This window comes from Lithobates pipiens, unplaced genomic scaffold, assembly GCF_037356315.1.
Source record: "Lithobates pipiens isolate NorthernLeopardFrog02 unplaced genomic scaffold, aLitPip1_a1.2 Scaffold_27, whole genome shotgun sequence".
Classification (NCBI taxonomy): Eukaryota; Metazoa; Chordata; class Amphibia; order Anura; family Ranidae; genus Lithobates; species Lithobates pipiens.
Genome location: NW_027507788.1, coordinates 11,731,721 through 11,754,915, shown reverse-complemented (window position 1 = coordinate 11,754,915; position 23,195 = coordinate 11,731,721). Strand labels below are relative to the sequence as shown.

Below are 23,195 nucleotides of genomic sequence, written 5' to 3'. Positions count from 1 at the left end.
AGTCCCGCCTCCTAGCCTTTACGCCCTGCCATTGGACCGGTGAGGTGTCCATCATAGGAGCCGGGCCAAGGGACGGGACTGTGAGATGAGCCGCATCTCAGGGGCGCAATCATTTAAAAAAACGATAATGCTGGAATTTTTGGGCAAGACTGCAGATGGACACTTCAAAGTGTAAGTTTTTTTCCCTTAAACTTCCCTCCTAACCTTGGTGTGTGTGTTATAGGCAGAGATTATATATATATATATATATATATATATATATATATAAAAAAAAAAAAAAAAAAAAAAAAAAAACACAACACTGTAAGAGAAGCCAGGATGGAATGCCGATGGGGAGGGTTAAGGGTATAAAAAATTAAATTATTAACCACCCCCCCGCCTGAAGAAGGGGGGGGGGAATTTAAAAAAAAAAAAAAAAAAAAAAAAAGGAAGGGAGAAGGAAAAAGAAAAGAAGAAAAAAAAAAAAAATTGAGATATAATATATATCTATCTATGGGTGGAGATGCAAACAGAGCCAATTACAAAAAAAAAAAAACACACCCTTCCTTGCAGCCTTGACCTCACACCCCCACAGAAATTACAACCAACACAGTTACAGAAATTTATAACCAACTGCAAAATAAATATATATATATATAAAAAAATCTAATTTTATTACGTTAAATAGCAAAATGTGTACAAATGTTGCATCTTATATACACAGCATATTTGAACAAAATGAACTTTGCCTTTAAGAGGATAAAATGCAGAACATAGTCATAGGACAGGGGGGGGGGGGGGGGGGGGGGGAATATGGAGGTCTCGGTCACACTTCGGAGGGGATCTTGGAGGTGACGGTGTCCAGCGGCTGCCAGTGGCTGTCCATTAAAGCCTCGTACAGCTCCTCGCTCTGTGCCATGAACTCGTCGTTGGCCTCGTTCACATCCAGCTGGGGGATGGGATCTGGGGATAAAAACAGATGGCGTTTGTGACTGGGGGTCGTCTCACTTTAGAAAGTTACAGTAAAGCTTTTGTTTCAAGGAATGGTCTGGCCTCATTTAAAATAAAAATCAAAGACTTAAAGCTCCATACACACCATCAGATTTTCTGCTGATTTTTTTCCTTCAGATTTACTAAAACCAAATAATATGGAGGTCAAACTTTAGGAGTTTCAATGTGTATGCAATCAGCCAGGCCCTTCACTACATGGTGTGTATGGGGAGAAAGAAAAGAAAAGAAAAGAAAAGAAAGAAAAGAAAAGAAAGGAAAGAAAAGAACACCCTGTATATACACAAATCAACTGGATTATGGCAAACATCTAATGGGCTAATAATATACAAGTCAATTTTATGTTTATTTATAAATCTATTGTGACTTTACATGCTCTCAAACATATTATACTGGTAAAAGGAAATTATCTTTTTTTGTTATGTTTACAAGTTGATACAAATAAATCGTTTTCCAATTTTTTGTACAAATAAATATGTGAAATGTGTGGTGTGTGGGGGGGGGGGGGGCGATTTGTATTCAGCCCCCTTTACTCTGATACCCCTAACTACAATCTAGTGGAACCAATTTCCTTCAGAAGTCACCTAATCAGTAAATAGAGTCCACCTGTATGTATTGTAATCTCAGTATAAATACAGCTGTTCTGTGAAGCCCTCAGAGGTTTGTTAGAGAACCTTAATGAACAACCAGAATCATGAAGGCCAAGGAAACACACCAGACAGGTCAGGGATAAAGTTGTAGAGAATTTTAAAGAAGGGTAAGGTTATAAAAAAAAAAAAAACTATCCCAAGCTTTGAATATCTCACGGAGCTCTGTTCAACATCAAAATGTCTTACCATTTGTTTTCTTGAGAAAGCAGCCACAGATTTAATAGAAAATCCCAGCCCCCCCCCCCCCCCCCCCTCCCCCCTGCCAGCATTTTGCAGAAATTGGACTTTGCTCTCTGAGTGGAAGCAGTGGTCTTTCAGCAAAGGTCCAATACACACCCTACTGACACAGATCAAGAGCTCCCCAATCAGCAAGGGCATTTGATTTGACATGTGTCGGACCTCTGCAGAGAGACTACTGATCCCTCACAGAGAACAAGGCTCACCTCAAATGCAGCACGCCGCAGAGGACAGGCTTTTCTACTCAGGAGGTGGCTGTTATATGGTTTTATTTTTGTCATCCATTATAAGAATCTAGATTTTAATTTTTTTTAAATCATATATTACAAACAAAATAAAAAAGTCAAAGATCAAAGTTTACCTTCTAGTGACTCCTCGCTGAAGTCTTCTGAGGACTGTAATAAAAAAAGAAATTAAAACAACAACATGAATACATAGAGAGATAGGGATTATTTCCTAAAACTCCTAAAACTGCAAAATCTGGTGCAGCTCTGCATGGAAACCAATCAGCTTCCAGGTTTTACTGTCAAAGCTTACTTGTAGGAGCTGAAGTTAGAAGCCGATTGGCTGCCATGCACAGCTGCACCAGATTCTGTGCGCTCCGGTTTCAGTAAATCAACCCCATTAGAGAGACTGAGCAAGAAATGCTCAGCTTATCTCTATTTCCTTTGAATTTTCCTTCAACAACTATGAAGTGCGAGGGCCTGCCTGATTGCATACAAACTGAAAGTGTTTAGGTCTGACCTCATATTATACGGGTTTTAGTAAATCTAAAAGGAAAACTGTCAATGTAAAGAGACATTTCCCGTTATGACAGGGGAGTCGAAAGAGATCCGATCTCCCTAGTGATTAGCAACAGCAATCTCTCTCCTCCTCCAGCGAGTCCCCTCACAGCTAAAAACACCTCCCTAAGGAACACTTAACCCCTTGATCGTCCCCTAGTGTTAACTCCTTCCCTGCCAGTTATATTTATACAGTAACCAGTGGCTATTTGTAGCACTGATCGCTATATACAATGTCACTGGTCCCAAAAAATAAGTGTCAGATCTGTCCGCCACAATGTTGCAGTCTGCAGTTGGGGCAGCACAGTGGTGTAGTGGTTAGCACCATCTGCCTGGAGTTTGCATGTTCTCCCTGTGCCTGCGTGGGTTTCCTCCAGGTATGCCAGTTTCCTCCCACACTCCAAAGACATGCTGGTAGGTTAATTAGACCTTGTCTAAAAAAAAATTTGGCTTAATATGTGTATGTCAATGTTGTATGTGTTTGTAAGCGTGTCAGGACCTTACAGGGTAAAGGACCATGCAAAAGCCGCAGATGGACTCTGGTGGCAAGAAAGCGCCCTGAGGCGATTCAGTTTGCATAGGTAACGCTATACAAGTCACTCACTCAAGGGAGGGAAGTTTATGTGCAGAAAAAAAAAAAAAAAAAAAAAGTATAAATAAAAAAAAATAATCACAGTAAAAAAAGTAGTTAATAGTAAAAAAAAAAAAAAAAAAAAAAATAATAATAATAAAAAAATTATAACAAAAATGCCATAAATATATTGCCTATTTTGTAGACGCTATAACATTTGTGCAAACCAATAGCTTATTGCGATTTTTTTACCAAAAATATCTAGCAGAATACATATTGGCCTACGCTGATGACATTTTTTTCTCATTTTTGGATATTTATTATAGCAAAAAGCTATATTTTATTTTCAAAATTTGTCTTTTTTTGTTTATAGCGCAAAAAATAAAGATTGCAGAGGTGATCAAATACCACCAAAAGAAAGCTCTATTTGTGTGTGTGTGGGGGGGGAGGGTAAGAAACACACATCAATTTTGCTTGTGTACAACGTCACATTTACCGCACAATTGTCAGTAAAAGCGACGCAGTGCCGTATTGCACAAAAATGGCCTGGTCATTAAGGGGGTAAATCCTTTCCGGGGGCTGGAGAGGTTAAGGTAAGTGAAAAAGTGACGATCGGTTTCAGATCGTGGAAGAGGGGTGACCATTATCCTGGGGGGGGGGAGGGGGGGGGGGGGAAATCAGCTTTAAAGCCACCCGATTTGGACAGCCAGGCCAATCGCATTTTAAGAAGGGTCAGTAATGGCTGCCTACACAACTCTCCAAGGACCCCGTCATATACCTGCCAGGTGTTGGCGGTGTAGCCGTACTGCTGATAGCTGTAAGCGTTGCTTTTGGGATCATACTTCCAGTTGGAAAGCATTTGCTGGAACTGTTGGGTGTAGTAGTTGAAGGCCTGCACGTACTCCGCCGCCGGGTTCCTTACTGGTGGGCTGAAAAAAAAAACGACAGGAGGGAAAAAAAAAAAAAAAGAAATAAAAAAAAAAAAAGAAGGACAGTCAGATTTCCAATTCATAAAAAGCTGACAACTATAACTAGTTTTCAACCTAAAAGCAAAAAAGGCACCTAAAGAGCCCCTAGTAGTGCGGAAAGTCAGCCCTGTTTGAAGTAGCCCAGTGTACATTCTTGACATGTCTGGGTGGCAATAAACTCCCATACACATACACAGGAGCTACGTCATCCCGAGGCGACCAATCAAGATGCCGAAACTGGCAGAGACTGGCCGTATATGTCAGCAGCAACAAGAGAGCTCACAGACGTGCGCCTCTGGGAAGGGTGGGAGGGAGGTGAGTATAGCGGATTTTTACTTCCGCTTTAAAGGCTAAGGTGTTCTATCGGGTTGAGGACTCTGTGCGGGGCCAGTGAAGTTCCTCCATCCTAAACTCGCTCATCCATGTCTGTCTTTGTGCCGTCATGTTGGAACCTGGAAGGGGCCGTCCCCAAACTGTTCCCACAAAGTTGGGGTCATGAAATTGTCCAAAATGTCTTGGTATGCTGACGCCTTAAGATTTCCCTTCACTGGAACTAAGGGGCCAAACCCAAACCCTGAAAAACAAACCCCCACACCATAATCCCCCCTCCACCAAATGATTTGGACCAGTGCACAAAGTAAGGTCCATAAAAAGACATGGATAAGCGAGTTTGGGGTGGAGGAACAGACTGGCCTGCACAGAATCCTGACCTCAACCCAATAGAACACCTTTGGGGTGAATTAGAGTGCAGACTGCGAGCCAGGCCTTCTCACCCAACATCAGTGCCTGACCTCACAAATGCGCTTCTGGAAGAATGGTCAAACATTCCCATAGACACCCTCCCTAAACCTTGTGGACAGCCTTCCAGAAGAGTTGAAGCCATTATAGCTGCAAAGGTGGGCCAACTCAATATTGAACCCTACGGACTAAGGGCCCTTTCACAAGGACATGTCCGTGTATGGCCCCGCTTTGCTCAGCAGGAAGATGACAGGTCCGTCTGCACACCGTGCAGGGACCGACCTGTCAGAGCGCCGCTTTCCTCTATGGGGAATTTGATGAAGACGGATCGTAGAGTCAGTTTTCATCCGATCTGATCGACGGATGGAAAAATAGGGTTTCCATCTGTCACACTTTAGCAGATGGGATGTCAGCGGACATGTCACCGCTGACGTCCGTTGCTCCATAGACCTGTATGGAGCGTCCGTTCAGGTACTCTCTGGTGAAATGGGACTGGGATGCCATTAAAGTTCATGTGCGTGTAAAGGCAGGTGTCCCAATACTTTTGGCAATATATAGTGTATATGTGGCCTCTCTGGTTGTGGGCATTCACACCAAGCGGCCGCATATATGTGGTCCTGTGCAAACCCCTTAGCGCGCTCACAGCACAGTACCCAGTGGTTACCAGAAAGCTCCTGAAGCATACAAGCAATCACTGTGACAGCCAATCACAGCGGTCACATGACCCGAATGCCCGCCTCCCTGTCTTTTAGCACCCTTAAAAGTCATCGTAAACCCATTACAAACACTTTAACCTACAGGTAAACCTAGGTTAAGGCTTACCTGTAGGTGCAAGAAATATCTTCCAAACCTAAAAGGGGTTTAGGAGATATTTGCAAGAATAGCAGCACCGATGTCTATGCTCATCGGGCGCAGGCGCACTGAGCGTGCCGTTTCCAACGGCGATCATATCGTTAGTGGCGCCACCAGCGCGCATGCGCGGGAGCAACGTCTTTGCGGGCCTCCGGCCAGTCACAGCGCCGGAGCCGCGATACCGCCGCCATCTATCCCGGAGTTACCTCTGGGTATCGCGGCTCCGGCGCTGTGACTGGCCGGAGCCGCGATACCTGGAGGTAACTCTGGGATAGATGGCGGCGTCGGAGGAGGCGAACGAGGGCCACTTAAGGGCTTCGATCTCAGGGAAGTAATTCATAATGAGCTAGTATGCTATGCATACTAGCTCTTTATGCCTTTGCCTTGCAGGTTGTATTTTTTTTTTTTTAAAGAGGCTTTACTTCCTCTTTAAAGAGCCGGGAGGCAGTCAACGAGAAGCGGTTAAATGAACAGACAATGGAAGGACACCGTACCTGGGGCTGACTTCAGCTGCTGGCTTTGTGTAAAGTGGGTGTTCAGCTTGAACCTTTTGGGCTGTAAGATTGCAAAAAAAATAAATGGTAAAATAAAATAAAAAAGGTCACCTGAAAGCAAAACTTGTGCCAATTCAACAATTGTATAGAAAAGATGAAAATCTTAAACAATTACAAAAAGGCCAAACCAAGCGGGTCTGACCAAGGGGAGGAAACAAACACACTCACAGGATTGGTTCCAGAGATCGCCTTCCCGTTGATGTTCATCAGAGCTCGGGACGCCGTAGTTTGATCGGAGAATTCAACAAAACAGTAACCAGCCAGAGCCCTGCAAGAGAGAAACGCCACATCATCATGTTCGGAGTCCACGCCGCCATTATTACGCCATTTTTAACCCCTTTCTGGACCGACCTGCACAGATATACTGCAGCAGGGCGGCCCTCTCTCCTGCGTGAAATCACGTACCTGTGCAAGATTTTGTGCCCGCAGCCCGCAACCCACTCCCACTGTGATTGGACACAGTAGGAGCCAATCAGCGGGTCCGGCGGAGACCCGACGTTCACCGCCCCCCCCATGATTATTCTCAGGAGAGGCAGAACATAAAGCTGCCTATGTAAAAAAAAAAAAAATTTATAATAAAAAAAAAAAAAGAAGACTGATGTTCTGTGGAGATCGTGTTAATGATAAGCAGGAACATGGACCTCTGTCTCCCCCCAGTCAAAGCACCTCCCCCCCCCCCCCCCCACAGTAAGCAAACACTCTCAGGGAACACATTCAACCCTTTCATCGCCCCTGGATGTTAACCCCCTTCCCTGCCAGTGTCATTAGTACAGCGACAGTGCTTTTTTTTTTTTTTTTTAGCACTGTATTAGTGTCACTGGTCCCCAAAAAGTGTCAGATTTAGCGCCACAATGTTGCAGTCCCGCTAAAAATTTCTGATTGCCGCCATTAAAAATAAATAAATAAAAAAATAAAAGGAAAAATAAATAAATTCCATAAAAATATCCCATGGTTTGTAGGCGCGTTAACTTTTGCTCAAATCAATGTACGCTTATTGTGATTTTTTTTTTTTTTAATACCAAAAATATGTAGAAGAATACATATTGCCCTAAATTGATGAATAAATTGGATTTTTTATATTTATTGAATACGTTAAAAAAGTGTGTTTTTTTCCCAAAATTGTCTGCATTTTTTTGTTTATATTGCAAAAAATAAAAACCGCAGAGGTGATCAAATACACAAAAAGAACACTAATGCACCGCCCGATCCTCTTGGGCAGCTAAAGAACGGGGTAAGAAACTTCGCCAGAGGAAAATTGACTGCTTTTTCTTCCTGCGTGGCGACTTGTGCACGCGCCTTTGCTAATAAGGCGTCGCAGATGGAGCAGGGGAGAGCGGCCCCTCCTCCTCCTCTGATCAGCCAGGCCTGGCTGATGTTCTGGCAGGTATTGCGGTCCGTCAGGGATGAGCCCATCTTCGTTCACATTGAGGCCGGGTTCACACTAGTGCGGATTGGATGTGGGTTTCCAATTCGCATGTCAGGAGATGGTGACCGTCTCTCTATGGCAGGGGTGTCCAAACTTTTTTCAAAAAGGGCCAGATTTGATGAACTGAACATGCTCGAGGGCCGACCATTTTGCCTGACATTCTTTGAACCATTAAAATTCGGTCTAAGTGTGTTCGGCCGAGCACTAATACACTACCCAACAAGAATTCTCATGCCTTTGTGGCTGTGTGTGGTGAAGAGATGAACTCAAGTGTATTATTTGGATACACCGTATTTTTTTGGGGGTATAACACGCACCTTCACTTTAAGAGGGAAGCTTCAGGAAAAAAAATATTTAATTTTAAATAAAGAACTGAAGCAAAATAAGGGTCAGTGCCCATCTGCAGACCCACAATTGCCAGGAACGCAGCGCCCACCATTGCCAGGAATGTACTCACCATTGCCAGGAATGCAGCCCCACCATTGCTAGGAATGCAGCGCCCCCATTTCCAGGAATTCACCCCACCACTGCACGGGAATGCAGCCCACCCCACTGCACGGAACACTGCACGGATGCAGCCCCACCACTGCACGGGAATGCAGCCCACCACTGCACGGGAATGCAGCCCCACCACTGCACGGGAATGCAGCCCCACCACTGCACGGGAATGCAGCCCCACCACTGCACGGGAATGCAGCCCCACCACTGCACGGGAATGCAGCCCCCACCACTGCACGGGAATGCAGCCCCACCATTGCACGGGAATGCAGCCCCACCATTGCACGGGAATGCAGCCCCACCATTGCACGGGAATGCAGCCCCACCATTGCACGGGAATGCAGCCCCACCATTGCACGGGAATGCAGCCCCACCATTGCCGGGAATGCAGCCCACCATTGCCGGGAATGCAGCCCCACCATTGCCGGGAATGCAGCCCCACCATTGCCGGGAATGCAGCCCCACCATTGCCGGGAATGCACCCACTATTGCCAGGAATGCAGCCCCACCATTGCCGGGAATGCACCCACTATTGCCGGGATGCAGCCCCACCATTGCCAGGAATGCAGCCCCACCATTGCAGCCACCATTGCCAGGAATGCAGCCACCATTGCCAGGAATGCAGCCCCACAATTGCAATTGCCAGGGAATGCAGCCACCATTACCATCAGTGCAGCCATGGAGGGCAGGACGAGCGCCAAAGACATCCTACAGGAGAATTTCCTGTTACACACAACGGCCCCTTTAAGAGAAAGTCCCGCCTCCTCTGATGGACAGAACAGTCGTCCAATGGCAGAGATGGGACTTCCTATTACAGCTGCCATGTACACAGGAAATTCTCAGCCTGTGTGCACGGCACTCGTCCTGCCTCCTCCCTTCAAGGCAGCTGGATATATATCTTTTGTGACCCCGGGCCACAAAAGATGTATATGTTTAAATAACCAGGCGGCCGTTCAAAACCGGACCGCGGGCCGCGATTGGCCCGCGGGCCGGACTTTGGACATACCTGCTCTATGGGGTCGGTTCAGACATCTCCGCAGCGTCTCCGGTGCAAACTGCACAGAGTCATGTGAGTGTCTTCTGGTCAGTTTTAGGTCCGAATTCAGCCAAAAATTCAGACGTGAGATTGTGATCATTTTCTTCACACAAATAGAGCTTTCTTTTGGTGGTATTTAATCACTCCGGGTTTAGGTTTTCCTTAAAAAAAATTAAATAAAGAGACCAAAAATGTTGACAAAATAAATCTTTTTTCTTAGTTTATGTCACTAAATTTTGTAAAATAAGTAATTTTTCTCCTTCACTGATGGGCCCTGATGAGGCGGCACTGACGAGGAGGCACGAATATGCTGCACTTATGGGCATTGATGGGCAGCAGTGATAGCCAGCACTGACTGGCATCACTTGTGGGCACCAATTGCTGGCAAAATCAAAAAGAGGAGAACGTCGGTCTGTAAATGAGGTCAGTTTAACCACTTTAAAAACTAAACCTTTTTCTGACAACAGTTTACAAGTTAAAATCTTATTTTTATTTATTTTTTTTGAAAATTACTTGGAACCCCCAAATATTATCTATTTTTCTTTTTTAGTAGAGACCCTAGAGAATAAAAACGGCGGTTGTTGCCATATTTTATGTCACACTGTATTTGCGCAGCGGTCTTTCAAACACAGGGGGGGGGGGTATTGGGAATACACCTTACTTAATAATAATAATAATAATAATAATAAAAAAAAAAAAACAACAGTGCAGTTAGCCCAATTTTTTTGTATAATGCGAAAGCTGATGTTACGCCACGAGAATCGTGATCTTTATTCTAAAGAAAAACATTGCGATTCTTATTTTATCCAGAATCGCGCAGCTCTACAACAAAAGCTACAATGTTGCAGTCTGCACTTGTTGAGGCTGAGGAACATGGCTTCATTCCTGCCTGCAGCAGACCGATGACATCATCTCAGTCTAGACAAAGTCACTGAATGATACAGTAATGAGTCAGAAATTTGGTCAGGTGAGATCAATTAAAAAATTCAGCAGGAGGGGCGAGACTCTCTACCCCCCCAACCCCCCCGTGATGACAGCAGGGGGTTCGGAGTCTCCCAAATCTGTGGACAATCCCGGCTGCTGCCAGTAGGGGGCTCACCCTGTGAATCGGTTGCGATGATCTTCACGTTGCGCACCGTCTCCCCCATGGCCTGGAGGCCTGCGTTATGAATGCTTCGTTCATAGACTCATCGATCTGTAGAGCACAAAAAGTAAGAAATTATCAGACAGGAGGCGACGACATCATCATCATCATCATCAGGTGCAAAATGAGGGGGGGGGGTATTATATATGGACTGTGCATTGTACTACACAGGCAGAGATAAAACCTGATTGGGAGGGGGGGGGGGGGTTATATATGGACTGCGCATTGTACTACAAAAGGTCCACTTTCCCCCGATAGGGGTTTTAGCAGAAATCTTCCAATGGGGACACTTGATCAGAGAGATGTCCCCTTACTTCCTGTTGTATATGCAGGATGGGAATCGAGGGGAAAACTCCCCCCCCCCGAGGAGACACAGGCAGAAATATATATCCCCCCCCCCATTATGTTTTTATTTCTGCCTGTGTCTCCTCGGGGGAGATGTGCCCTCACTTCCTGTCCTGCACATGCAACAGGAAGGGGACGTCTCCTCTCTAATCAAGTGTCCCCATTGGAATATTTCTGCTAAAACCTCCATCAGGGAAAAGTGGACCCTTTTGTAGTACAATGCACAGTCCATATATAATAGAACATAAAAACATAATTGGGGGGGGGGGGGGGTGGTTTATGTTCTATTATATATGGACTGCACATTGTACTACACAAAGGTCCACTTTCCCCTGATGGAGGTTTTAGCAGAAATCTTCCAATGGGGACACTTGATTAAAGAGATGTCCCCTTACTTCCTGTTGTATGTGCAGGACAGGAAGTGAGGGGAGATCTTCCTCCAAGTAGGAAGGCAGCAATAAAAACCTGATTGGTTGGTGGTGGGGGTTGGGGGTGTGTCTGACCATTTTCGGCTCCATTCAGGACTGAAAACAAGCTCTGAACTTCCTCCTCTCTCATAGTTTAGGTAAAAAAAAATTACATGGCAGCTACAGATATACACAGACTAGAGATAAACACAGATGTCTCAGTTTATCACTAGAGACACATACAGCAGACAAACACAGGTATTTATAGGAGGGCCTAGGCCGCAGCAGAGTCCCCGGTGTCTCGTGGTGGAGTCCCCCAGACGCGCAAACAGCCCTCTCCCCCCACTCTCCATACTCACATCTCCCATCCACAGGCTCGCCATCTTTCCTGCTCCCTCCTCTTCCCGCTCTATCGCCCCCCGAACAACCTCTCCCACCAATCCGCGATGACCTACACCGGAAGCGTGGGCGGGCTCAGCGACTGCTGCTCCAATAGGAAGGCGATACTGCGCCGCGGTAGAGGTGCACAGTTCCTGTAGAAAGGTGTCTTCAGCTATAGGCGGCGGCCGCCATTTTGCGTGATGCTGAGTATAGACAGTCTCGGGAAACAGTTTAACATAGCATCCAACTGTCCCTGATTTGGAACAAAGTCCCTCATTCCTCCTCATTTGTCCCTCATTTTGGTCTGATCTCTATAGTTGTATATAAAATGTACTTTTTAGCTTTCAAAAAGTGTTTCCCAGCGCTAAACCTTTCATCTGATTTCTAATTTGCTGGATTTTGAAATGACAAAAGCCAATATAAAGGAATAGTAGTGGGGATAAAAAACAAACTTTTTTTTTTTTTTTGTACAATTCTCCTTTAACCACTTCAGCCCCAGAAGATTTACCCCCCCCCCCCCTTGATGGGCAGGTAATTTTTTGTGATAAGGCACTGCGTTACTTTAACTGACGATTGCGCGGTCGCGCCACATTGTACCCAAATAAAATTGACGTCCTTTTCTTCTCACAAATAGAGCTTTCCTTTGGTGGTATTTGATCACCTCTGCAGTTTTTATTTTTTACGCCAAATATATATATACTTTACTTTCTGCTGTAATACATATCCAAACAATAAAAAAATAAATGTAAAAAAACAAATATATACATCAGTTTAGGCCAATATGTATTCTACATATTTTTGGTGAAAAAAATAAAAAATATCCCAATAAGTGTATATTGATTGATTTGCGCAAACGTTATAGTGTCTACAAACTATGGGCTATAGTTATGGATTTTTTTTTTTTATCGTTTTTACCGGTAATGGCGGCGATCAGTGATTTTAAGAGGTACTACATCATTGCGGCGGACAAATCTGACAATAAGTGACACTTTTTTTGGGGACCATTGACACCAATACAGTGATTAGTGCTTAAAAAAAATTAAAAAAATGTACTGTCACTGTACTAATGACACTGGCTGGGGAGGGGTTAACATCAGGGGCGATCAAAGGGTTAAGTGTGTTCCCTGGGAGTGCTTTTCTAACTGTGTGGGGGGGGGGGGGGTGGACTGACAGGAAGAACACAGAGATCCTGCTTACTAGGAACAGAAGATCTCTGTGTCCTTCCACATACCTCCCAACTTTTTGAGATGGGAATGAGGGACACCTATCAGCAAAAGTATGCAGGCACAGGACACACCCCTTGCCACGCCCCCTTAAAGGAGAATTGTACAAAAAAACAAGATTGGTTAAACCCACAAGTGCTTTTTTTTTTACCACTTCTATTCCTTTATATTGACTATTGGAATTTACAAATGCAGCAATTTAGAAATCAGATGAAAGGTTTAGAACTGGAAAACACTTTTTGATAGATAAAAAGTGCATTTTATATATAATTATATAGATCAGACCAAAATGAGGGACAAATGAGGAGGAATGAGGGACAGAGGGACATTGCTCCAAATCCGGGACAGTCCCTCCAAATCAGGGACAGTTGGGAGCTATATCCTCCAATGTCAGAACGGGGATCTGCCTTGTTTACATTGGAAGATCTACATTCTGCCTTTCTGTGGAGCAATTGCGGGCGGGTGGCTGGCGGACATCGGTTCTGCTGATTGGCTCCCCCTCCGTGCAGCGGGCGCGTGCCCACAATATCTTATGCACGAAATAACGTACAGGTAGGTTGTTTCCCGCAATAGAGCCACACTATATATGCTGTGGGCGGTCTTTAGGTGGTTAAGGGGTTGTGTCTGATGCCTACATACCTTTACTAATAGGTGTCCCTTCATTCCCATTTCAGAAAGTTGGGAGGTATGATTTAGGAATGTCGGGGGAGCGGGGTCCCAGACAAAACTTTTAAGCTTTGAACAGGAGTGTTGGAAGCTCTGTGTTGTTGGTTCTTGTGAGGTTCTTACTCATAGCTCCCAACTGTCCCTGATTTGGAGTAATGTCCCTCTGTCCCTCATTCCTCCTCATTTGTCCCTCATTTTGGTCTGATCTATATAGATGTATATAAAGTGCACTTCTGATGCGACTCCGAGTGTGTTCCATGCTGGTTCCAAGACGAATGTCTGCCCGGTTGTTCCTCTCCTCTCGTGTTAACATCTACAGACCACCATCCACCGGGGACCCGCTGAATGACCGCAGTATTATACGCCTATTGATCTTTATATAAGTGTGAGTAGCCATTTGCTGCACTTACTTTTTGGTGCACCTTGCTTTTCTCCCAGGGCGCCCTATCGGAATGTAGGCTTGTACCTGGGAGGGCTCCCTATCAGAACGTAGGCTTGTACCGGGGGGGGGGGGGCGCCCTATCGGAACGTAGGCTTGTTTCTGGGGGCTCCCTATGGGAATGTAGGCTTGTTTCTGGGGGCACCACATTGGAACTTAGGCTTGTTTTTGGGGGTGCCCTATCAGAACTTAGGCTTGTATCTGGGGGCACCCTATCAGAACTTAGGCTTGTACCTAGGAGCGCCCTAGCGGAGTGTAGGCTTGTAACTTGGGGCGCCCTATTGGAACCTAGGCTTGTTTTTGGGGGCTCGCTATCAGAACATAGGCTTGTTTCTGGGGGCGCCCTATCAGAATGTAGGCTTGTTTCTGGGGGCGCCCTATCAGAACTTAGGCTTGTATTTGGGGGCTCCCTATGGGAATGTAGGCTTGTTTCTGGGGGCACCACATTGGAACTTAGGCTTGTTTTTGGGGGTGCCCTATCAGAACTTAGGCTTGTATCTGGGGGCACCCTAACAGAACTTAGGCTTGTACCTAGGAGCGCCCTAGCGGAGTGTAGGCTTGTAACTGGGGGCGCCCTATTGGAACGTAGGCTTGTTTCTGGGGGCTCCCTATCAGAACGTAGGCTTGTTTCTGGGGGCGCCCTATCAGAACTTAGGCTTGTACCTAGGAGCGCCCTAGCGAAGTGTAGGCTTGTAACTGGGGGTGCCCTATTGGAACGTAGGCTTGTACCTGGGGTCACCCTATTGGAATGTAGGTTTGTACCTGGGGGCATTCTATCGGAGCATAGGCTTTTTTCTGGGGGCATCCTATTGGAACGTAGGCTTGTACCTGGGGGCGCCCCATTGGAACATAGGCTTGTACCTGGGGGCACCCCATAGGAACGTAGGCTTGTACCTGGGGGCGCCCCATTGGAATGTAGGCTTGTACCTGGGGGCGCCCCATAGGAACGTAGGCTTGTACCTGAGGTCGCCCCATCAGAACATCGGCTTGTACCTGGTGGCGCCCCAACGGAACGTAGGCTTGTACCTGGGGGGCGCCCTATCGGAAAGTAGGCTTGTTTCTGGGGGCGCCCTATCGGAACGTAGGCTTGTTTCTGGAGGCGCCCTAACGGAACGTAGGATTGTTTCTGGGGGCACCCCATTGGAACGTAGGATTGTTTCTGGTGGGGGCCCAATCGGAACTTAGGCTTGTTTCTGGGGACGCCCTATCAGAACTTAGACTTGCACCGTCGGGTGCCCTATCAGAACGTAGACTTGTAGGAGGAACACCCAATTAGGGCGTGGTCTTGTATGGAGGTGCCCTCATTGATTTGCACGCTCAGCTGACACAATGCTGCATGTTTGTTCTGTGATTGGTTCTATACAATGACTGTCTCCTGGTTGGATGTGAAGTCTATAGGCTCCTGACCACAAAACAAGCATATAATTCCAGGAAGCAAACAGGAAATGCAATCTATTCATTCTGTTTTATTGTCATTCCTACATGTGACATTGGAGGAAACGTTCTCCCATTCATAAACGATCGTCATACAAATGATTTAGCTGCACTCCTCTGGTTGGACGCAGGTGCCGGCACTGTTGCGCTGGTATCCCTTCATACAGTCGCAGCCGATGTAGCACCTTCGGTTGCACATTACGGGCATATCCCCGGATGGGCATGTAGTCAGACACTTGCTGCCGCAGCTAACAAATTCTTCATTCTCCGGACAGCCCCCTGTAATACAAAGGAAGACCCCGATAGACCGAGATGTAAAAAGAACAATTACCCCCCCCCCCCCCATATCACAGGGGGAAAAGCAAAACTTTATTTTTATTTTTTTATTCCCTGACTTTTTTTTTTTTTTGCCCTCTGTGTCCCTTCACCTTCCTGTCCCACAGCCAAAAAAGGAAGTGAGAGAATTCCTCCAGCTTGAGGCGATTGTCCCCATTGGAAGATTTCCCCACTATTTCTGTTTTGGTGACAACCCAAACATTAGGGATTTTCTTTTGTTTTCCTTGAAAGTGAACGTAATACAGGGCAACTAGAAGAGAGGGGGGTCACAGTTTTGATTTTGGATGGAGTAGAGAAGGATTAAGACCCCCTGTCAGGTTTTTATTGCAGTCTGTGCCCCCCCCCCCCCATTAGGGAGATTCACTGAAAGTGAAAGAGAATCTCAAAATTTTGGGTTGTCACCAGAATAGGAATAGAGAGGAAATCTTCCAGTGGGGACACTAGTTGACAGCCAGAGATTCCCTCCCTGTAGAGTGATTTGATCTCTCCATTGTTTGTTTTATATTTTTCATTTTTACACTGTCCCTTTAATTTTTTTTTTTGATCACTTCTATTCCTATTACAAGGAATGTAAACATCCCTTGTATAGTAATAGCAAAAGGGGTTCCTAAAAGGGGGGGGGGCTAAAGAGGTCCTCTTTGTGGAGAGATCTGGGGTCAATAAGACCCCAGATCTCTTCTCTAACTTTAAAAGCAAAACATAAAAAAAAAAAAGTAAAAAAAAAAAAAAAATGGATCTTTTGCTAAAAAAAAAAAATGACTTCTGCCCTAGACTGGAAATGATATCATGATGTCGCTCCGGTCCTCCAAGACCATAGAGGTCATCAGAGACGATCTGGTCTCTGGCCATCTCTGTGGCCAGCCGCAAGACCCGTCATTTTTTTTTTTTTTCAGGCGCACCAGTAAAAAAAAGGTTAGCCCGAGAAACATGTCCCCTCCTTCTGAAATTGATCCAGTGGCTAATTGGCTGCTCAGACCAGTCAGTCGCCGACCATAAAAAATAAAATAAATAAATAATAATAATATACTGGAGTTATGGCTGATAGTTTCAGCCATAATCCCGTCCCGTTAACCCATTTGCAAACCACAATGTATATGTATGAATATATATATATATATATATATATATATATATATATATTCAGAAGGTGGTTAAACCATTTTTGCATAGCCATTTGTCCTGTGAAACTGCATGTACGTTGTTGTTTCTGTGTCAACAGAAATGAAAAAAACAAACAAAAAAAAAACGAATGTTATTAGGCTAGCGTACAAAAAATAAATTTAATTGGGAAAATACGGCCACTAGATGGCACTGGTGATCACAGAAAATATGTATTTTCTATGACAATCAGCTCCATCTACTGGCCATAATGTTGTATTTTTTCTGATTCACTTAATTCTGTATTATAAACATTTGACCCGGGGAGAAAACAGCCTAATAACGTTTGATTTTGCCCCCCGTTCACGTAGAATAAATGTACATGAAGTTTCACAGGATGAACAGGTCACCAAAGTTTAGGAATACACCACTGATCCTCTAAGGTAAGCCATCTCATGGGCGCGTGCTTCTGGTGTAGCCCCATGTTCAGTCCTATCCAATCTAACCCAAGAGATTGTTACCTGCGTACCTAAGAGGCCACCCATTAAGATCCACATTACATTATTGTATGGTCACACGATAGAATGCTTTATAATGCTTTATAATAACCAAATTTTAATTTTACCGAGTGGTGGAGTTGGACCACTTGATGCTGTTGGAAGGAAAAACAAAAACAAAAATTAAGTAATGCACAGAGCAGTCAGCAAGAGCAATAGCCCACAACGTCCAATCAGATTTCACTTTACTAGAGCTGGAGCTGTTGATTAATTCCTATTGGCGGCTATGGGTCATGGTTATCACCAATACTAAGGTTTCTTTTTCTGCCCAAAAAAAAAAAAAAAAAGCTCAGGGAACCAAAATTTTGGCGTGTATTTACAAGTGACAATTATGGCAAAACATTGCACCAATGGCACCCAAATGCGCGTCACGCGTTTTACTGTAATTCCTAATTACCCAAATGAATGAAGTTAACAGGGGTCTTAGACTGGTGGTAGTTATTTTGTCTACAACTGGTACAGCCAAGGAGCTCTCATAGAATTCTGGTTAAAGCCAAAGATTCGCCAGTTAATATTCATCACCATTCCTGACCTCCAACATTCCCCAGGGCCTGACCACGGGCCATCCCACCGAATACGCACTCAGCCCCCCCTCCCCCCCCCCACACACACATCTGCATAAATGTCAGACCCCCTCACACCTGTTTGCATCAGCCTCCCTCGTCACACTTGTATATGTCAGCCCCCTGACACCTGTATGTATGTCAGCCCCCCTGACATCTGTATATATGTCAGCCCCCCCACACCTGTATATATGTGAGCCCCCCTGACACCTGTACACACTCAGCCCCCTCACACCTGTATATATGTCAGCCCCCCTGACTCTGGTATGCACTCAGCCCCCTCACACCTGTATATATGTCATCTCTCCCCACACCTCTATATGTCAGCCCCCCCACACCTCTATATATATGTCAGCCCCTCCTCACACCTCTATATATGTCAGCCCCCCTCACACCTCTATATATATGTCAGCCCCCCCACACCTCTATATATATGTCAGCCCCTCCTCACACCTCTATATATGTCAGCCCCCCTCACACCTCTATATATGTCAGCCCCCCCTCACACCTCTATATATGTCAGCCCCCCCTCACACCTCTATATATGTCAGCCCCCCCACACCTCTATATATGTCAGCCCCCCCAGAACTCTATATATGTCAGCCCCCCTCACACCTCTATATATGACAGCCCCCCACACCTCTATATATGTCAGTCTCCCCCATCACACCTCTATATATGTCAGCCCCCATCACACCCCTATATATGTCAGCCCCCCTCACACCTCTATATATGTCAGCCCCCCTCACACCTCTATATATGTCAGTCTCCCCCATCACACCTCTATATATGTCAGCCCCCCTCACACCTCTATATATGTCAGTCTCCCCCATCACACCTCTATATATGTCAGCCCCCATCACACCCCTATATATGTCAGCCCCCCTCACACCTCTATATATGTCAGCCCCCCACACCTCCATATATGTCAGCCCCCCTCACACCTCTATATATGTCAGTCTCCCCCATCACACCTCTATATATGTCAGCCCCCATCACACCCCTATATATGTCAGTCTCCCCCATCACACCTCTATATATGTCAGCCCCCATCACACCCCTATATATGTCAGCCCTCCCTCACTCCTCTATATATGTTACCCCCCCCCCCCCCCCACACACACACAAACCACACACACACACCTCTATATATCAGCTCCCCCAAATTTTGGTGTGAATTTACAAGTGACAATTACAGAAAAATCACACGTCACCTGTTTTTGCTGCAATTCCTAATTACCTAAATGAATAAAGTGAATGGGGTCTTAGACTGGTGGTAGTTATTCTTTCTGCTTTATTGTACCAGTTGTTACAGCCAATGAGCTCTCATAATGGAATTCATATACCCAAAGATTTGCCAGTTAATATTCATCTCATTGCACCATCATATATTCACATTGCTCTAACTTTTGGGAAATGACTTTACACTTGCCCTCTCCAACATCCCCTGGCTGTTTTTATACCTATTGGTTTTAGCTAGCAAACGGTGGAGAATGCGGGCAACCCTAGTAAGTGACTATGTCTGGATATGCCTAATCTTTATGAACAGACCACTGAGTGGCTATCTCAAGCAATGCGTAACTAACTTATTTGAAGCAATAAATGATTAAATCTGCCCTGGATTGGCTTTTGTGGAACATACTGCATACAAAACAAAATACAGAAACAACAAAAAAGAGAGAACATTCAAAACAGGAGGAATAAAAACAAACAAAAAAACAAACAAACAAACAAAAAAAACACCTACATAACAAGACAGCATAACATATCTACAACCTTACAAAAATGTTCATAATGCCATTATCTTTGAGCTGAGCTCAAGCCAAAAATAATGCAAACACGGGGAAAATACTGCATTATGGCCACTAGATGGAGCTGAGTATCATAATATAAGTATGATCCTGAAGTTTATCTAGTATCCATATTATGGTTCCCCCCATTTACACTTTTGTTTCTCTGTTCGATCTGCAGAGAATATAGCATGAGAACATTCAGTTTCGACCCAGTTATACTTTTTTTTTAAATGCAGTTTCGATAGATGGACAGGTATTTGTAAAAAAAAATTTAATGTACGCCCTTGAGTTGTGCTCTCTTTGGGTTTGTTCTCATGGTAGTCAAGGTTCAAAAAACTGGCAGCCGAGTTGGGGTGTCACAAAGCGTGACAATGTCGTGTTTATTGGCATGCGGATGCACCAGTGTTTCCTTCATCCCTGTGCTGGAAGTCCCACATGCACCAGTGTTCCGTGCATCCTATGCAGGCAGTCCCACTGATGTCTATTGGGATGCAGCGGCTGCACAGATGTCAAATTGGAAGCAGTGCCTGTGTCTGTGCAGCATCTGCATAGACATCAATGGGACTGTCTGCACAGGATGCACTGAATACAGGCGATTCCCCATGCGGATAAATTTGGCCCGCGCACAGGGTATGCATTAGTACGCTCCATGTGAAGGAGGCCTAAAACATTCTGAAAGAATAAAATAAAAAATAAAGAAGAAAAAAAAGATAAAACTTACCACTTCCAATGAGCAATGCACACACCACTAGAAAAAAAAATGGCAGAACAAAAAAAAATTAGATTGTTGTTACATTATGTGTATTAACCATTTCCCGACTGGCTCCTGTACATATATGGCGGCAGGATGGCTCTCCTGCGCAAATCGCCATATATGTATAGGGGCTCCTTTAAGAGCCATAGCAGGTGCATGCGCCCGCTGCACGGCGATAAGACCTGATGCGCGTGGCCGGCGGGTGCAATCACCATCGGCCACCCGCGGTCGCGGGCCCGAGAGCCAGAACGGGGATTTGTGTGTGTAAACACACAAATCCCTGTTCTGACAGGGGAGGAGAAACAGATCGTCTGTTCATACTAAGTAGGAACAACGATCTCTCTCCTCCTCTAGTCAGTCCCCACAGTTAGAAACACTTCTCAGGGAATGCATTTAACCCCTAGTCTTAACCCCTTCCCTGCCAGTGATATTTACACAGTAATCAGTGCATTTTTATAGCGCTAATCGCTGTATAAATGTCAATGGTCTCAAAAAAGTGTCAAAAGTGTCCGGTCTGCTGCAATGTCGCAGTCCTGCAAAAAAAAAAAAAAAAACGCAAATCGCCGCCCTTAGTATAAAAAATGCAATAAATATATTCCTTATTTTATACATGCTATAACTTTTGCGAAAGCCAATCAATATATGCTTACTGCGATTTATTTTACCAAAAATATGTAGAAGAATACATATTGGCCTAAACTGATGAAGAAATTTTTTTTTTTTAAACATTTTTGGGGATATTTATTATAGCAAAAAGTAAAAAAATATAGTTTTTTTTTTTCAAAAATTTGTTTGTTTATAGTGCAAAAAATAAAAACCGCAGAGGTGATCAAATACCACCGAAAGAAAACTCTATTTCGTTTGGATACAGCGTCACACGACAGCACAATTGTCAGTTAAAGTGACAAAGTGCCGTTTCGCAAAAAATGCTCTGGTCATTAAGGGGGTAAAACCTTCCGGGGTTCAAGTGGTTAAAGTGTAACTCTAAGGAAAATAGAAATGCTGTTTGTTCATACAGCAGTTGGCCACTAGATGGCGCTAAGGGTAATAGGAATTTCTTATGTTACTTAACTCGAACTAGTGGATGATTGTGGCATTTTCCATTTTAGACCCCTTTCACACTGGAGGCATTTTTCAGGCGATACAGCGCTAAAAATAGCGCCTGCATAGCACCTGAAAAAAAGCCTCAGCTGCAAACCCAGTGTGAAAACCCGAGTGCTTTCACACTGGGGCGCTGCACTGGCAGGGCATCACAAAAAATCCTGCCAGCAGCGGTGTAGGAGCAGTAAATACACCGCTCCTCTACTGCTCCTGCCCATTTAAAACAATGGGGCAGCGCTGTCATACCGTCGGCAAAGTGCTGCTGCAGCAGCATTTTGCGGGCAGATTTAACCCCTTTTCGGCCACTAGTGGAGGTTAAAACGACCCTGCTAGCGGCCGAATACCGCCGCTAAAACGGCTCAGTGTGAAAGGGGTCTTAATGCAATGAAAAACTTTCAAACTGCAAAAGAAATAGCAATTTGTTTTTTTTTGTTTTTTTTACACTTTAATTGTGTGAATTGCTATACAATTTTTTCATAAATACACCCGAAATTATAATTTGTAGTAATTATCTGTACAACTTACCCAAACTGCAAAGCAGAATTGTCACAGTGACTTTCATCTTTCTGTTGAATCTTTATATAAAGAAAAAATAAATAAAAAATCACATGACTAGTGAAATATATATATATGAGACACAGCATATACATACATATACATACACACACACATATATATCCATACATATATATATATATATATTCCTAGATTGTAAGCTCTAACGAGCAGGGCCCTCTGATTCCCCTTGTCTTGAATTGTATTGTATTGTACTGTCTACCCCAATTGTAAAGCGCTGCGTAAACTGTCGGCGCTATATAAATCCTGTATAATAATAATAATAATAATAATAAAAAATATATATATATATACAGTATCTCACAAAAGTGAGTACACCCCTCACATTTTTGTAAATATTTTATTACCGTATATCTTTTCATGTGACAACACAATGTAAAGTAGTGAGTGTACAGCTTGTATAACAGTGTAAATTTGCCGTCCCCTCAAAATAACTCAACACACAGCCATTAATGTCTAAACCACTGGCAACAAAAGTGATATATATATATATATATATATATTTATATATATATATATATATATATATATATATATATATATATACTATATCTATATAAAAACACACACACAGTATATTGTGTATAGCGTAGCACGCGTTCCTTTCTCCATGTAGATGCCGACAACAGAAACCCATCCAAGATTCCAATTAGATAATATAAATGTAAAAAACGATAATCAAAATTGAAGAGGACATATAGAGCAGATGACATACCTCTCACTCTCAGCCTGAAATGTCTTTATGTTTTGCTGTTCCGTATTTATTTTATATATTTGCTTTGTGTACATTAGAAGGGAAGTCACCTCCTTGTTGACTGTCTTATCAGTACAATCAAATTAATGGCTGGTATAAAATGTACCGGATCTTGAATTCCTTGGACAGGGTTTGATCGTATTTAATCCTCAGTAATTATTGGCCTTCATATTCTTTCATGGATGTTTTAGTGAGGGTAAACAGTGGATATTAACCAAGCCCAACTACTCCCAAATTTTTTTTTTTTTTTAATACTTTTGAATAGACGTGGGAAGAGTAAATAATTCCCTCACTTTTTTATTGCTGTCCTTGATTGGTGAGACTT

The 23,195-nt window shown here is 44.1% G+C and overlaps 2 protein-coding genes across 2 annotated transcripts; both read right to left on the bottom strand.

Moving 5' to 3' along the window:
- Window positions 1–630: 630 nt before the first annotated feature.
- On the bottom strand, window positions 631–11,593 carry LOC143933525 (tRNA selenocysteine 1-associated protein 1-like). Its single transcript, XM_077456436.1, is given in 10 exon segments — window positions 631–942; window positions 2,236–2,269; window positions 4,006–4,156; window positions 6,280–6,322; window positions 6,325–6,340; window positions 6,508–6,607; window positions 10,399–10,417; window positions 10,420–10,455; window positions 10,458–10,494; window positions 11,555–11,593. Coding segments are annotated over 10 exon segments (597 nt in total). The 5' UTR covers window positions 11,579–11,593; the 3' UTR covers window positions 631–805.
- A 3,757-nt stretch (window positions 11,594–15,350) lies between these two features.
- LOC143933093 (serine protease inhibitor swm-1-like) lies at window positions 15,351–22,932 on the bottom strand. The gene is made up of 5 exons (XM_077456034.1): window positions 22,832–22,932; window positions 22,066–22,115; window positions 20,407–20,433; window positions 17,398–17,424; window positions 15,351–15,617 (listed from the first exon to the last, which is right to left on the bottom strand). Exons 1-5 carry the CDS (start codon window positions 22,903–22,905, stop codon window positions 15,442–15,444), a joined length of 354 nt encoding a protein of 117 aa, XP_077312160.1. The 5' UTR covers window positions 22,906–22,932; the 3' UTR covers window positions 15,351–15,441.
- Window positions 22,933–23,195: the final 263 nt, after the last annotated feature.

Excerpts from the sequence above, each read along its gene's own strand:
- LOC143933093 (XM_077456034.1), bottom strand. The coding sequence starts at position 22,905 with ATGTACACAAAGCAAATATATAAAATAAATACGGAACAGCAAAACATA. Across the intron at positions 20,434-22,065 it reads AATTCTGCTTTGCAGTTTGG|TGGTGTGTGCATTGCTCATT; the intron begins GTAAGTTGTACA and ends TTTTTTTTCTAG. Across the intron at positions 17,425-20,406 it reads TGCATTGCTCATTGGAAGTG|CATCAAGTGGTCCAACTCCA; the intron begins GTAAGTTTTATC and ends TCCTTCCAACAG.